Source organism: Schistosoma haematobium, chromosome 7 (assembly GCF_000699445.3).
Source record: "Schistosoma haematobium chromosome 7, whole genome shotgun sequence".
In the NCBI taxonomy this organism is placed as follows: Eukaryota; Metazoa; Platyhelminthes; class Trematoda; order Strigeidida; family Schistosomatidae; genus Schistosoma; species Schistosoma haematobium.
This window is the reverse complement of record NC_067202.1, coordinates 10,488,496-10,507,214: the sequence shown is the minus strand read 5'-3', so window position 1 is coordinate 10,507,214 and position 18,719 is coordinate 10,488,496. Positions and strand designations below refer to the sequence as shown.

The 18,719-nt window shown below is 31.8% G+C and overlaps 1 protein-coding gene across 1 annotated transcript in view; it reads left to right on the top strand.

The window, feature by feature from the left end:
- The window catches only part of CELF5 (CUGBP Elav-like member 5), a 108,302-nt gene that overhangs the window by 53,769 nt on the left and 35,814 nt on the right, over positions 1–18,719 (top strand). The window contains exon 3 of the mRNA XM_051217962.1: positions 8,764–8,812. Within this exon, the coding sequence (XP_051064397.1) occupies positions 8,764–8,812 (49 nt within the window). The remainder of the gene's footprint in view (positions 1–8,763; positions 8,813–18,719) is intronic.

The window sequence follows — 18,719 nt, the reverse complement described above, 5'->3', positions numbered from 1 at the left end:
ATGAGGAAGATAGAAGAAAGGTAACAAAGAAAGTGTATGAAGGATATAGTGATGGAGAGAGAGGTAAAGGGAGAGAGAGAAGATAACTTCACACTAATTAAGTAAAAAAATTTTAAAATTGAACAACAACGAAACAGCAAAGATTGATGATAATAATAATAATAATAACATAAAATGGATAGTATATGGTCAAAATTAACATGATTAGAATGTGGTGTTTTGTCCATTAGACTATCCAATCTATTACAATCATACAAACATTCCGATTTACATACATGGTTAACATAATTCATTTAAACCGTCATCACTAAAGCATTTCATCCTATTGTCTGTCTTACTCTCTAGAGGCAATCACATAAACATTTTATCATAAAATTAAAAATGAAAATTATTTTTTTCTTGGAAATAACAAAAAAGTTTTGTCAAGATTCACACCATCTCGTCTAATTGAAAAAATGAGATTGTCAGTAGTATATATATATCTCGAATCTCCATAAGCTTTGAATGTGTACATCCATGTTGATGGGTAGGTAGGTTGGTAGGTGGTATATTTAATGATAATCAAATAAATTATTTATTGAATAAAGGAAATTGTATTTGAAAATTTTATATTCCAAAAATAATCACATCTCGTATAGTGATAAAGTACATATTAAATATATATAGAAAATATTGATTTGTACTAGTTGTAATTCCCTATTGTTGTCTAGGACTACAATTGATCAATGATATGTTTTGATATATGTGCATTCTATGAGGATTTCCTGAATGTAACTATTAAGTTATAACTATTTAAAGGATGTAAGTTTCGTTTTATTTCGGGTTCACTAAATAGATTCACCTGCTTCTCACAGTTTATATTCACTCTAAGATCCAGTAGTTAAGTGAGTAATGCATTGGTGTTTGGAAATAAACGTATATGGTTTAAATTCCAGAGTCCAGGCACACTTTACTGATAAGTTTTAAATAAGACGAAACACAAATCATGATTTTTCAACGTTCTGTATAGTGAGTATGTTACAGTGAGCTTTTGAATTTTCTAAATAACTAAACAATCCATCTTGTGAACTATTGAGTTGTAATTTTTATAATTTGATATCTGATCTGAAAGGCTTGGCTTCCTGTATACCCGATTTCCAAATGTTTCCGTTTTTACCCTGTTTATTAGAACAATTAGGAAGACACTTTGTTTTCTGAATCTTCATTTGTCATGAATTCATTATTATCAATGATACAATTGATTATTCTATGAATATTTGAAAACAAGAAATCTTTGATAGAACTGTAGTTTTTAGTCTTCACATTACTAATTTTTAAATAAATTTTGATTACATTCAATTGTTGCTCAAACTATTCCCGAAGTATAGACTTTCGCTTAGAGTAATTAAACCTTACATTCTTGATTGGTTGATTGATTGATTGAGATCAGTCAAACTGAAGGCCCTTGGTTCGAATCCCGAGAGCGGGATTATGGATGCACACTGCTGAGGAATCCCACAATGGGACGAAACAGCCACCCAGTGCTTCCATACTTTCAATGATGATTTAACATTGATCAATTCATGATCTCAATCAAAAACTTAATCATCTTCACAATTCTATACTGATTCTTGATTGAATTGTTCTTTTCCATTGAATATTATATCATCTTACACATTAAATCATTTATTATTTCAACTTAAGGTAAATAAGACAAAGCATGATTAAAATCATTTTAGTAAATGTAACTATAAATAATCTAAATGGATCAAAGGATAATATTAAAGACTAATAAACATAAATATACACATTAACAAGCAAACTGTGATTATGTTCAAAATGAAATGTTCAATTTATTGTGATGGATAATTTATTATTGCGTGATAGCGGTTAATAAGATTGTCACCAGGTTAAATTAAATAATTATTTGTGCTGTTCTGAAGAAGAAGAAGAAAAAAAAACGAAGCAAACAATATTTAAATAAGGTTCAAAAATGGTTATTTATTTCCATTATTGTTATGAGTAATTGTTGGAGGTAGTCAACAGGATACTCTGGACTTGGGTTTCGTGCTATTTGTCATTTGTCAGTAAGGTGTACCTGTAATCTTGAGGGAATTGATGCTTACATCTTATCTTAACATAGTGCATGCAATATCGAGTCACTTAGACTAGTGGTCACATTGCAACTTGGTCGATAGGATTCGATCTGCACTAAGAAGGACATGGATATATATGAAATTGATCACCACTGAGTAATCAATCAATTGTAAATATTTATATTTTTAGTAATTACTAACCTTATATATGTAAGGTGTTTATGAATTTCCATTTCGATAGTGATCATCTAGTTAATGGTAATCAACTACAAAATAAATTTTCAAGGTTACAATAAGAAGTCGTAAATAGTATATCATAGGTTGACTATGGTTGAGAATATGGCTTTTATTTCATAGTACTTTGAAGGTATTAAATTCACTGTAAGGTGAAAAAGTTCTGTACTCAATTTTGCTTGCAGATGAGCTTATCTAAATGAAGATGATAAAGAGGTGGATTTAAGTCTATATATATAATTTTGTTCAGAAGTTTTCAGAAAATTTACAGTTGTATTCATGAGTCAATTGAAGCTAGACCACGATGGAAGACATGTAAGCACTAGACGGCCGTTTCGTCCTAGTGTGGGGATCCTCAACAGTGAGTACCCAACCCAGGACCTATCATTTTCGTGCGCGAACACCTTAGTTACGCCAAATATCTTTTGGATTGAGTTTTTTTCAATAATTTAATAAGCTTCACTTAGCTTTGGTGACAAGTAATCATTGACAGAATACCCCGTTCATTTAAAAACCTTAGTAACTAAGATTTAGGGTTTCTTAATAAGAATAAATCATTTAAATTTCTGGATACACTCCTGGTGTAAATACAAACAAACATGAAAGTACATCTAATAATCTTTTATATCTAAATTATTCATAACATCCTTCAATGAACTTATTCTATAGTTCTGTTAAATGATTAAATCACACCGATAAATAAATAATTTTAATTTGTCACCCTAAGAATCAATCAAGGAAGATGTATATTTATAATCTTGTCTTCTAGTTATATTCATCATACATACATATGCATATAGTCAGAGTCATATTCTTACAGACGTAAAATGAAAGTACTCTGCAAAGACTACAAGAATGTTTTCTTCTGACAGACATATATACATAATAACGAGAGTAACAGTAGTATATTCAACTATCTCTAAAAAAATTGTATTTTAAACCTTCATTTTATAATAATTAACTGAGAACCTTTGATCAATTTTTTATTCTCATGTTACCTTTTGATTGCCAGTCACTGAGTTAACGAGCGAAAGCTTATAATCTCACTGAGAAAGAAAAGTAAATGACATCACCATCATCATTATATCATCATAAAATCATCATCAAGAAATTGTTCTGCTTAATTAACGAGAGATTAATTGAGGTTTTTCTAAATTAGTTTCAGACCGGTTCATCAAATGTAAAGCATGAATCTAATCGATGATCATTTTTATAGCCAAAGAGTAACAGAAAATTATATATATATATATATATATATATATATATATATATATATATATATATATATATATATATATATATATATATATATATATATATCAATTACAGTCCTAAACATCAGTGAGAAGATACCAACAAGCAACACAAAATGGATTTAACGTCAGCCCATTGTACAAGCTAGTGATTATCAGGGCTCAGTAGTTGAGTAGATAACGTGATGGTGTGTGAAGCGGACAGTAGTGAGTTCGGTTCTCAGAGTGAATATCAACTCTGAGATTCAGGCACATCTAGCTGACGAGTCCTTAGTAGGGAAAAAACGCGAGTTCTGGGTTCCGTTGCTAGTCACCAGCGTTGCTTATAATGCTTGTGACTTAAGACAATGTCGAGGCAATCCGCACACGGTGAACATATGATAATAAGAGACTGATCATATATATTCACTAGAGGTCTATTGGAAGTAATTTTGACATTTATCTTATGTATAACACTCCAAATGTTAAGAAAAATCGCCTTATTGGTATGATTAATGCGGTTTATAAAATAGAGGAATCGTAGTAAGCGGTGGAATTCAAGATGCGCTTTTTATTGCCGTATAGGACTTGTGAGCTGGTTGCAACTGGATCATAATATCATTATTTATACCGAGATTCGAATGAAGTACTTTCCTCTCCAAACTACCAAAACTTTATTTACTAAGCTACTGTGTCTAGATAACTATTTATACATTGAGTTTGATGTCATTGTTAGAAAGCGTTTAAATTATCCCACTGTTGGCATTTTCGATTGAACTTGAAGTAGTCTTTATTAGTATATGTTTATTCTTTGTGGATCCCTTTGATGTATTCACTTTTTCTAAGTCTTTATAGAATAGATGGATTATTAATAGTAGTGGAATCCGGTAAATCAAAGGATAACACACGGAATGTTTTAAGTAAAAATTATTATATTTGAATTCTGGTGTAAACATGAACATTGTGATCGAGACACACCCAGCTAGTGGAACCTACACACGATGGGAATAGGATCCTGTATCCTAAATATAGCCACAGTTCATCTATTTTATAGAAAAGCTCGGAAAAAAACGAGCGTGTACAGAGAGTCAGCACATGATGTACATATCCCAACAAGGACTGATCAAAATTCAATTAAGAATATTAACATAGACATTACTACTGTTATTGCCATTCTACATCAGATTATAAAATAATATAATATAGTCATTTTGTGTCAAGTTCCTACGCAATTTTTCGTTACATGACTTTGGCTACTGAAACACCTAGCACACTAAACTTTTGGTCAACTGTTTCTTTTCAGCTTATAGTTCCAGAGAATCATATATATATATATATATATATATATATATGCATGGCCTCATATAAGATATCCAATCCCAGCTAACATTAAAACCCTTTAATGAGTATAATACAGTAGTATGATGCCAGAGATCTATGACCTTGGATTTTAGTCAACTTCTATTTTCTACTTCCCTAAATGATTTCCATGGGTATTTTAGTTTTATAATATACAACTAATAAATTCCACATGATAAACTCAATAAGTAATGAAAGAGAAAAATTATAAAAATTATGAATGTTCTATATTGTTTATCTTCATATATATTTTATCATTTGAGTATCTAAGTAAACCGTAATCGGTAAATTCAATGACTGAAACATAAAAATACAAAAAATTTTTTTTATAAAAAAAACGCTCATATTGAATTCATTCAAGTGTATTCACATCATGTTTATGTATAGTTTCCATATGAAATATTAGCCTAATACATATTGAAATTGTTTCCATAAAAACTACTCTTAACTATATATATATACTTTAATGTATTTAATTCATATTGTTTAATAATTCATTATAAGCCTATATTTCGTATAGTTGGAAATAGTTGGGGAAAACATTAAAACAAACATAATTGGTTGTTGTTGGTGTTGTTGTTTGTTTGTTTGAATGAAGGAATGAATGAATGCATATGTATAAATAAAGGTAAATGAATGAATATAAAGGTAAATTTATTCGATTCATCGGAAGTATTAAATAAATTTTTTTTTAAATATTGAATAGTTTTCTTCTTTTTCTTTTTCTTTTTATAAAAAAGCATCACATTGATATCAAATTCGGTGTTTTATGTTGTTTATTGTTTTTCTTTTTAAAAGAAAGAGAAAAAAAGGCGGAAAAGATAATGGTTAATGGATAGGAAATTTGGAATAAATTCATTTTTTTCATATAATTGAATATTTTCACCATTGTAAACAATGTAGATTGATTTATTTAAATAGTTTTAGCATTGATTTAAAATTCCGTATCTTATCATTTCTGTTCGTGTTTATGTCACTTTACAATATGATCTCTCTGAGCTGATGATATGAGCGAACTATGTATTCGATCATCATTATCTCCGGAAGACTTTTGATATTTAGTGATAATGCCATGTTAGTAATGCAGAGATTCAACAGTGTGTGTGTTCAGCGACAGTGACGATAATGCAATTGATGTCATCGACGTTCATGTTAAAGATCTTCATAACACTTTGTAATAACTATAATCAACTGCTTAGTAATAATTAATATGTCTGAAATAAAAATGTTGTCTACAGTGAAATGAATAATGACCATTGAATATCAACACAGTGATTTTAATGATTAAGCGTTCACAATGAGTTCTGATGATTGTTGGTTCAGTCTGTAGTAGGTTAGTGAATTTGTATTGGTATTGGCAGATCACAACAAGATGTGAAGGTGGGGAGACAGAGAATGAGAGTTTTTTAAAAAATACTAGCAGAAGCAGATCAGTTAAGAAAGGATCTTTTCAGTTAAACAGGTTCTTCTCATTTATATGAAAAACATAGAAGAAAGTTACAACACGATCGCTACTGGCTTCTAGTCCGATTCACGTCTCGTAACGTCTCAAGACACTAAGTTGCACTATCTCTAGGATCAAAACCATGGAGTTGTGAAGGATAGATAGATACCAGTGCTGTACACTTTTCCCTTATACCATGACGCCATGTCATACACCGACGATCTAATCATTTTCCTAACCAGTCCCACTGTAGTTAAATAAATTCACTATATTATATTCAGTGAGCTGATGTTCGCAACAGTTATCCAAGTCATAGAAGTCGTCGTTTCATGACAGTGGCACCAATTGCATTATCGTCACTGTCACTGAACACACACACGCAGTCGAATCTCTGCATTACTGATATGCATTACCACTGAATGTTAACAGTCTTTCGTAGACAATGATGATCAATTACAGAGTTGATTCACATCCTCCGCTCGGAGTGGTCGGATTTCACCAACACGCAACAGAACTGATCTCAGTGATGAACTGTACACCCAACCTCATGCAGACAGATGGACCTCACGAAGGCTAAAAAACTGGCTCAGGCTTACACAAGTCACTGTGTTCCGGATCAATATAAGCTGTTCTGGCTTTCACTAGGCGTAGATTAATCTCAGCACACAGTCCACCACCATCACTTACAGACCGACCAAAATACACGGACTACTCAACCACTTCTAACTGCTCACCAACAAGGGCGATCTTAGGCACATACCTCTTCCAGTCTTGCTAGCGTACTGTGCTCTGAGAATGTGCAAGCACATGCCACATCCTCAGATACTGATGGTCAACTGATTAAATGCTAATCGCTTTGCTCGGGAATCATCGCACAATAAGACAACTTCATCCACATACTCAAAATCGAAAAGTCTCCATTTAACAGATGCACACCACCACTTACTACGTCTATCTGAGCTGTTTCCTGAATGTTATCAATTGTATATTTGAAGAGGAACAGAGGGATTGGATAACCCTGTCTAGACCCACTGCTTGAATGGAACAGTGAACAGTTGCGCTTGCACATCCTTACTATATCTGGAGTGTTTGTTTACAGGGACTTCTACATGTTAACAAAACGTCCCAGACACACCCTTGTTCTACAGACAATCACAGAGAACGGTCCTGTTAAACAAATCGAATGCGGTCCTGACATCAAGACACACAACCGATGTTGGCCTGTGAAGCATGACAGGAGTCAATAGTTTGTATGCAACTGCAAGTAGACCTATCCATTCATAGCTGTCAGCCATCATGGAGGGTGTTATTGATTAGTGTTCCATCAGCTTCATAGATTACTTCACTCACACTAGACATCGTGCGGCCATTGCTTCGGATGAGTCGAGAGGTAGTCTACCAGTTATCAGACGCAGATGCAATTTCTAACTCCCTAGCACGCTCTAACCATCAGAGTTCTCGATGCTGATGTTAACTCTGTACAATTTCATTTCGTAAGAATCTACGTATATGATTAAACTCGCGATTGATAAGCGTAGATCGACTTGTTTCAAGAAAATTTAAGGAGAGTGAAGAAATTCAGTGTTTATAGTTGGGACGTTTCACGAAGCCACAGATAACTTCACTCTCCATTTTCACTACATCGTGTAAATGTAGTCAGTTGTCATCTATAATTCTCAGTGTGTTGATATCTAGCGTTGAATATACCTCGGTTTGTTTGCGATGGAATTCACCGCTATGAAATGATAAAATATCAAATATATATCTATCTAACTATGAACTAGTTATTTTCATATTTACCTCTGTGACATTCACTCATAGAAATTATCAGATAAATGTAACAGGCTTTTTATAAATCATTTCTATATTAAGTTCATCAGCTATATATCAATCCCTCATTTATAATTAACTAAACTCTGAATTGAAATTTAGCCATGATTTTTTATTCTATTCAGGTTGTTTTTTAAACTATAGTTTGTGTCATCTTTGTTTAAATGACCTGAAATTCAATTTACTCTAGTAGAATATAAACAATATTATTCTACTAGAGTAAATAACGTTGACCTTTATGATTATTCTTAATTTCTAATGTATCCTGTCCTTAAAAGGGAAACTTAAACTTTTTAGTGACTTTATATTTACAAAAAAAAATCCGAAATCCAATATCGACGCAACATCCTTTTGATATTTTGATAAGATGAAATATTTCCCTGAACTTACCAATTTTTCATCAGTATATCTCGCTAATTGTGTATGAAATACACGGGTTTTGTTCATAACAATATGATCGAAAAATTTCGTTTGAATTATTTGCCTACCTTTACAATATATCAGTAGTATATATTTTATAAAACCATAAAAATTACTATATTTAAATATTGTGACCATTGATCAATATGTATACTGCTTTTTTCTTTAGATGGCAAGACCATTACAAGTAAAAACTGCTGATATGGAACGTCGTACAGGTCCGTGGTTTACTCATCTGTTGTACTTATTCATATACATGTTGTTATTTGATTATAAAAAACTTTTGTTGTACATTGATTGTCCGTTTGTAAATATTCTGTAATAATAATTGATATGAATGTTGTTTATTGTCGTAATTTTAATTTACTTTCTATCAAAAACAAACAAACATAATAAACGTTAAATGTTGTATTGTGTCGTATACATTATCGTTATATAAGCTTTAATAAGTGAAAATGTTTATTGTTATAATTTTTTGTTAGCCGGAATTTTGTCAGACTTAAACGATGATAATAGTGAGTTATTTTCACAGATTCGGTTAGGTCTATAAAAAAATATGTAGACATAAACTAACTACTTTATGGATACCAGAGCATATCAATAAAATCATGATAAATATGTCATTGATTCCAAGTGAATTTATTTTCACCACGGACTGATATGTGATTGAGACTCGTTGATAGCCAAGAGGTGAACATAGCTATTTCAAAACTATTTGGGTCTTCTTGGGTCTATTCGGGTATAACAGTATATATGGATGGTGATAGTTGAGTATTAACAAATATAATATCATGAATTCATTTAAAATGAGAACATCAGCCATTGGATATCAATGCAAAATCTAGCTCTTTACAAAACTTAACATTTCTTAGTCTGATACAGTATGAATTTATCAATATGAGTTGTTGAAATGTCTTTACATTCAGACAAAAAGCTCACCTAGTTGATCGTGATTTTTTTCAAAATAGTTATACAATTTTTTTCCAGATCTAGGCTAAAAGTGGAATTCAAGATTCATACTTCGTTTTTATATGGAACTCGACAGCTCTTCATGCCAACTTACTGGTATGATGATCTTACTATAATTTGCGAATAATGCCGATGGTCTTAAAAACCAACATGTTATTCAACAAACTTTTGAGTCTCCAGGTATACACTAAATCTTTCGGCGGGTATAAACCTGTTACGATGGATCCTTCGTACGGAGTGTGTGGCTTACACCAATTAATCGTTTCATACTAGGACAAAACAACCGGGCATTGCTCTTCATCTTATAGATTTGTCTAGCTTTAATGAGTTTATGGTATAAATTACTATTAATTGTAAATCACTTAACTGCTTCACTTTAAACTATGCATCATATCTGATATTCTGCTTTGTTTTTATAATTTATATGTTTGTGGTAAGAATCTGTAACACTGGAAAAATTATTAAAAGAAATTTTCAAAATCGACAAACCATTATTATTTTAATAATTGAGATCATGAGCCAATTGAAGCTAGACCACAATGGAAAGCCCAGAAGCACTGGACGGCCGTTTTGTCCTATTGTAGGACTCCACAGCAATGCTCATCCACGATCCCGCCGAGGACCTATCAGTCTCTCGAGCGAACGCTTAACCTCTAGACAACTGAACCATTTACTTATTATTACTTGACTACATCTCTAAAAAAATTGCAATTTCTTTCATGATCAGATCCCATATAGGTCAGATATATAATTAAAACCTTGCTCTAGTACTGTGCCGTACATATGTAAACTGTAAAAACGTTTCGAGTTTCTAATCATAGATCTAGATGAATGGACATATAAAAATATTTTCAAAAATATAGAAGCTACTAGTCAATTTTGTAAGTAACATAATTAGGTTTTCATAAGTTAAGCTCATGATAGAATCATATCACTGATTTCAAAATAGACTGGAGAGAATTTTTTGTAGAATAAAATTGATTACAGGTCAATCTTTCAATAGAATGAAACCTCATAAGAAACGTAATAAGTTTTTAGATCATTTGAATTCGGATCCATCTGTTTATTACAACTAATGCAAATATTTATTTGTCTAGAAGGTGGTTTGAGGCAACCAATAGATAACCCAATGTAACGTAGGTTTGACGTTAAAGCTCATTTAGAATGGTAGAAGGCTCTTTACTCCATAAGAAACCCGAAATTAATTATTTTAGTGATATAATCGGAATCATTTTCACAGTAGCATAATGGGTAACCATTGTCCTGCTGTAAGAAGTGAATTTTTTGAACTAATCGATAAATTAGCTCGAAACCTTGGTCTAGGGTTCGCCATCAACTTCTTGTAGTAGTTTAGCATCAAATAAACGTTCACTGACATTTTGAGTCAGTTAATCAATTGGATAAATTCCAAAACTGATTTTATGAGATTCAGTAAGGAACAAGGATTAGATGATCTTATACTGAATACTTTTCATGGATCGAAAATTCTGACACTCCTTAATATATCTATTCTATACCAAGTTTACAAAGCTTTAAATATGAAACTGAGTGCTTATGAATATCTGATAAATAATAGTTTTGTGTTTAAATAAATATTCACGACTGATTATATTATTTTATTTGGTTATAAGTTATGCATGAAGTTTCGATTTTACCACTCATAGAATTAGTAGAAAAAGTGTACTTTCACTAAGATATATTTTAGTGACTAGGAGCTTGATTTCATGAACAGTTAGCAAGATGAATCTAAAGTACTGAGTTGAAATTGATATCCACGCTGAGGCTCGAACATGAGACACTTGGTTTCAGAATCTGAACTTTTCAAGTCAATGGTTAAGGCGGGTTCGAATCCTTCAGTGATAACGAAATATAATTTCATGTATTTACATTCGAATTAAGCTCTGTTTAAAAGTTCCTTAATATTGTCCCCACTCTACCAAACTTGAAGTAAATAGATTATTTTTCGAACCTGTGATCAAGTCTTTGGAAGGTGTGCTTTTTAGCTCCTAAAAAGAACTGCTCAAGCATATAAAGTCAGGTTACAAAATCTTCTCTTAATCCTATAGCAGTACGCTCAAGATATATCGAATACATATAATTATCTCTCTAACTATTAGGGTTGACTAATCCAGTTAGTATCCTTCTTTTAAACATGTGACTTAATTTGGTTTTAATTTTGTTGATTGTTATATTTAATTTAGCCCATTAAAACAAATGATTTATTTACTATTCATGTAAACTGACATAATGAAACGATGGATTGGATCATCTAAATGTCGAGATACATATGATTTCTTTATTTTCTATAGGGAAATTAAGCTGTTTTATGAAAGAAGTTAGTACACTACATTTACAAGAGTTTGATGATTATCTCATATGAAGAGATAAGTTGTGTTTATGTTTACTTGATAAGGCTTTTTATAACCCATAACAAAATAAATTGCTTAAAATATCCAACAATGAACCCTTACTCAACGATCTAAGTGTTTCATATTTGTTAAGAAATATGATACTCTTCCACTAGATTGGAGATGAACCCTTCTAAGTAGTCTGGAAATCAAACATAATATGTGTTATTGTTATCTTCTAGTTTTTATAAGACCTTCTTTATTTATTTTTATTTAAACACATAAACATTGGTAGAAGAAGGCCACATAAATCATTCGATTTGTGTGAGGGCTAGGATTACTGCCTGGGTGCCCAAACCGGATCAGGTAGTTTTCTAAGGGGGGCCATGCCCTGAGCCTTAGACCTAAGTGTCTAATTCACAAAGCAGTGGAGCAACGACAGTAGATGTAGTCCCATGGTAGCCGGTGACCAACAATTGGTTCATGCGCTATTTATTCCTTCAGGATCCTGAAGCCCATTTGCACCATTGGTTTGGAAGCAAGATTTTCCAATTCCTGTAAGTGGATACTCTGTATCCACCATTCCTGTTAAAGCACCGGAAATTCGCTTTTCTTCCTCTCAATTTCGTAAACAACACACTCGCCACGAGAATGCAGTGATTAGGACTTCCCTGACAGTGGTTGTATGCCTGTGGCCATGTGAGAGCATGTGGAGAGAAAGAGCTGACTCTCCCCACTCTCGGCCATACTAGGGCATTTAGAGGTATTAGACCTTCTAGTTGATGTTCATTTATAAGTGAACTGAAAGAAAAAACAACATTCATTTTGTATTACATACTCATAACATCATGATTTTATTAGGGTATCAAATTGATTTTTCATCTTAAACGGTATACTTTTTCACTAAACATTTTTATTTTTACTTTTTTCCATTTAATTCATGACCTTTCAGTTCACTAAATGACAGATAACAATCTGCTAATGATTTGAGTGACAAACAAAACAGTATTCTTAAAATAGTCTACAATAATCAATTGTTGCCTTAATTAAATCAATAACTTAGTATCGCAGATATATATATATATATATATATATATATATATATATATATTATTGACAAAATGTGGACACAACGTTAACTTTTTAACCCAAGTCAGTTAGTATAGATGCTTATAGGCAGGGTGAAACTGTGAACACATATTCTCCAAACTCTAACTTGATAAAAATTCAATGCTTTACTACTCAGGTTTTATAGACTTACAGACACGTATATGTATCCTGGTGGAGATTTTGTATATTGTAGTCCTAGATATATATTGATATGCTTATATTAAACTCTATTTGGATTGGTTAAAAAGATTATCTACGATGGAAATATTCTCTTCTATCCCCTTTTTCTTTAATCAATGAGTATATAGAAATAGGATTCAAAAAAGGGAATAACTCTTTCTCTTAATTCTCTTCTCAAGCATTTATTGATGAGTCTGTATTAAGCCTAGATCATTCGTCTATTAATCTGTTTAGATGAAATGGGCTCAAATAGGAGAATATATATATGTGGGCTGACAGTCTGTTTATCTACATTCATCTCTATTTTAATATCAATAAAATAAGCAATTGGTCTGTTTTGATATATAATAAATATAAATATCCCCACGGGAAGATAAGACTCATTGAGTTAGAAGGCGTGAGAGAAGAAAGAGACAGTAAATCAATAAACAATCCTCCCTCTCATATAAACATCTGTGTTATTTTAATAATAGTAATGATAATATAAGTATTCCATTTTCTATTGTATCAAACTAAATTGATTAGAGTATCTTAATACCCCAATTTGTATATACATATATATACATAAATTATTCATATTTGTACAGATGAACTCGATCAAACAAGATTTAACCCAGGATTATAACATATAATGTATTTGTTTATGTTTATAATCAATAAATAATCACTATGACTAATGAAATATGCTCAATTTTATCACGAAATACCAATAGTACTACTACTACTACTAATACTACTAATATAAATACTACTTATAATTCAGATTGTACAACTGGTCATATGGATGATATTCTTGATGCAATAGTTGATGAAAATGATGAAGTTATATCTGGTATAACTAAAGAAGAACAAATAAATAATGTTCATGGTAAAGCTTCAAATAATCCACCTTGTTCAAGTTCCATTACACATTTAACAGTATTGAATAATAGTTTTCAATGTCATATAGAACAATCCACATCATTGAAAGATACAACTCATACAACTAATGATAACTGTAATGAGGACGATAATAATAACAATAATAATAGTAATGTGAATATTTCAAAAAATAATGTCTGTATTACAAATATACCTAAAACATTAACTGATTGTTGTCATTCATATGAGTTTTTATTAAATTCGGAACATTTGAAATTAGAAGAAATTGAAGATAGTTCAGTACAGTCAAATGCATCAATGATATTATCATGTAAAACAACTATGATACCGTCATCATCATCATCATTATCATCGTCAGATACAATAACAACCTATACAACTAGTGGATTGATAGATAGAACTAGTTTAAATGATACAGATTTCATTCAACAACAATATCATCATTTAATAAATGAACAACAACAACACCCAATGGAGACAAGTAATTTGAATTCACAAAGATCTTCTAAACGTGGAAGTAAAACTAGTCTGAACAGTATGGACATGTGTAATAATAGTAATATTGGTGGTAGTAGTACTAGTATTAGCAGTAATAATATTAGTTCTAGTCATAATAATAATAATATTGGCAATACTAATCAAAAATCACGTAATTTAAATGCTATTACGAATAGTAATAACAGTTTTAGCAGTAATACCAACAATAGCGGTAAGTTATTTTAGTGACAAAAGTTTACTATTTTGAACTGCTATTCTAAACAAAATAGTTAAATGAAATTGAACTTTTTATCGTACTTGAATTACTACTATCTGAAGTTTGTTCTGATGATGTCGTTCAGAAGAACGATGAAAACTTCACGACCAAACCATCCAGCTCAGAGAACAAAAACTCCATCGAAATCAAGGTTATCCAGTTTGTTTTATTACTATAACTTAGTTATTTGTAAAGGATAACCTTGACAACATTTACCTAATTCACATATTCATGATGATGTTTAGTTACTCTTACCTGATTGGTTGTTGTCCTTTATTTTTTGTTATGTTTGTTATGTGCTTCAAGGTTATTGCATATTACAATTTAAACAGTTATCCGTTTTTCAATGTTTGAATTTTGTTTGAAATATAAAGCGTTCCTGGAAGTCCAATCTTGTCAACCTCATATTAGTGTGTATATTACTAATGTTGAAGTATTGTTCTGTGTCCAATCTTTGGTTTATTCGAATTCCTCACTTGTTCGTAAACATGACCTACCATAGGCTAACTGAAACTTCAGTACGTAATCCTTTTTATAAAGATTTAACAAACGCTATTCAGATGACTGAATTAAACTGTATTGATTTGTATTTTTCACTTATCTAGTATCATTGGCGAGCTATTTTGCCATGCTCTAAACTTAATCGATTCCATGAATCATGGCTTTCTTCGAAACTTCTTCAATAATAAATAATTCTAATAGTTGAGATCATGAGTCAATTGAAGCTAGACCCCCATAGAAAATCTGGAAGCACTAGACGGCTGTTTCGTCCTAGCTGGGAATCCTCAACAGTGCAGATCCAAGATTCTGCCTCGCGGGATTCCAACCCAGGACCTATCAATCTCGTGCCCTAACGTTTGACTTTAGACCACTGAGACGGCCGGCGTCCAACGGTATTAATGTCTAATTTCAACCAATCCACGAAATTGAGCGACACATCTACCATTGTCTTTAGTGAGTTGCTATCTGACAACAGACCCGGTTGAAATCCACTGGTCACTGCTTCTCACTAGAACTCCAGGAAATACCTCTTGAAGCGAGTCACTAGTGACTCGTGATCTCAACTATTAAAATTACTATAATATCCACAAAAACCCCCTCTGATACATATAAATAATTAGTCATAAATAAATAAATGATAATTATTAGGGTGAGGAGTTTATGGATGCCCTTTTATAAAACATCTAACAGCAAAATCTACAATATCAGTTCGACTTGTTAATTAGACTTAAAAATCTTTGAACCGTCTGTACATAATGAAGTTCACCAGATTCTGTTGTTAGTCATAATCTATCTATTCTAAAACTTGTGATAAAATGGTTATGTACACTTAGAATGCATATATACCAACTAAAGCTAACCAAAATTTAGTCTTGAATATCAACAGTGGGATAATTTAAACCCTTTCTAATAATAATAAGAAGAAGAATGAAATATTCATCCATTTAGGGAAATTTCCATGACCTTAAAATAAGGTCATCATATACAAGATGAGTCATATGAAAGAGGGAATTCAATATGTTTTGTTTATGGCGAGCATATTCATTCTAACTTTCCTCACGCACTCACCCATTGTTCTCATAATATCCTTTGTTTTGAGACTAAATGGGTCATTTCTTATTCATAACTTGTCGGTAAATATTTCAGGAATGTGAATAAATGAAATCATTCATCGATTCCATTTGTCATAAAATGATCTCATTTCACGTATCAGTGGAAATAAGAGTGCTGGTCAATATCAGTATCAATGAGTATGCACAACCTCCTCGCGAGTCGAACCCACGACCTCAGGGCTTTGAATAGTAGGCTTAAGCTTCAGACCACAGACTTTGGGTCGATTGGTTTACATACCCAACGGCAGTCACTATGTGATATTTGGTAACCATTATCCATTGTCATTGATGTCATTTGTCTCACACTTAGTGGTTTGATGGATTAATGCTCATAATCAGACCTGATTAGTCCTGAGTCTGGACCCTGGTTTGGTTGTGAATAGGCACTACTACTGAGGATTCTTATTCAAGTGCATGCGTAGTACTATATCTTGGTTTTCAATAGTCGTCTAATGAAGTTCAGTCTGTGAAGTAAAACTACAATATTTCATACTTGTAATTCCATGAACTTATTCTTTTTTCTCATATAAAATTGTCTCTCTGGTCCTTCATTTTATCACTCATTCTGTTATTATTTCGACTCGCTTTCTGTCCATCTTATTAATTTGATCTCGTTGTTCTGAGGTAGTAATGAAAATTGGGCCGACATATAATTGTTTAAAATTTTGAGTTGATAAACCTAAGGCCGAACAACAAGTGTACATCATTCGGATAATGAAAGATTATTCGATACCTTGAAAAACTAAAGAATAACGTAAAACGGTACTATTTATGAAGGACATGTTATCCTTCACATTATTTATGATTCTGATGTGTCAGTCCTATTTGATGTTTGTGAAAACGATTTTTTTTGATTTCTTAAACCGAAATGAAGGCTTTTGTGAATATTATAAAAATTTCAATGGCTGATTATGAATCAATTGAAGCGAGATCACCATAGAAAACCTGGAAGCACTGGACGGCCGTTACGTCTTATTTCGCACTGCTGAGGAGTCCCACAATAGGACGAAACGGCCGTTTAGTGCTTCCAGGTTTTCCATGATGATCTAGCTTCAATTGACTCATGATCTCAACCACTGAAATGGATTTATCTGCTTGAATTTATTCATATGTATTAGTTGACAACAATAGCTTGTCTTCATTCCTGCACAGTTATTCAACCTTAGAAAAACTTTTATATCCATTCATATATCTGATTGCTTCATTTTTTCCAGATAGTTTATTGGTTTGATGAAAAACCCTTGGTAACATTTCATAAACATAAAAACCATGTACACAATTCACTTCATTTCTCCTGATTGAATAGACTATTAATTTAATTCATCTATGTGTTTGTTGTTCACAAAGTTTCAAGTTCACTTAAATTATAACTCGATTTCAGTAATATAGTAAAATTCACTAAAATATTATTCACAAACTAAAAGCGGTTTAACGTGACTTAAAGAATATTTTAACCATAGACATTTAGAAATTGATAGATATCATTCCCTTTGCTCTTAATGAACATAAATAATTGGTGTATTTAACTCACATTATTTCCAAATGAATCTAAAATGCTTAGTAAATGATGTGATCATTCAATTCATAATCAACATACCGAATCTTTATTAATGTTTGCATGATTGAAGACTAGGTTTCATTGATAGTTTGTAGAAAGAATAGAACAAAGTGATGTTTTCTAAGATCATACTGTTTATGATATGATAACCAGATAGTAACTCCATTAGGGTGATGTATTAACGTCTTACTAACTAATCGTTTACGAAGTTTAATCATGTTTCACCTGTTACTAAAGAACAATGTCTGTCTATTAGTCTTATCGTTGATTTGAGTTAATTTAAGAATTTATGACAATAATTCAGTTTTCTGACAAACAATCATACACTCAGATTATTTCCCTATGTATCGTTTTTTGAACAAAATTGAATTCATTTATTTAATTAATTCTAAGATGGCTCCTACATTCATCTAATCACAATCCATAATACAATAATCAAATGTGGACGGTGATTTTAAAACTATCCGTAGTAAGACTATAATTTATGGATGACCTTTGAGCGACGCAAAAATGACCTTGAGAGTGTCCACTTAATGACCAGGACCAAATGAGGGTTATAAACCTGTGTGAGAAATTAGAATTATGATTTATAGTTGATGATTAAACTTAAGAATTCGATTTAGGGTTTTCATCATGAACTGACATCAACTATAATACCAAGACTCTATCTAGCCAAATGCGTGGATGAATTTCGTGCCAAAATCTAAGACC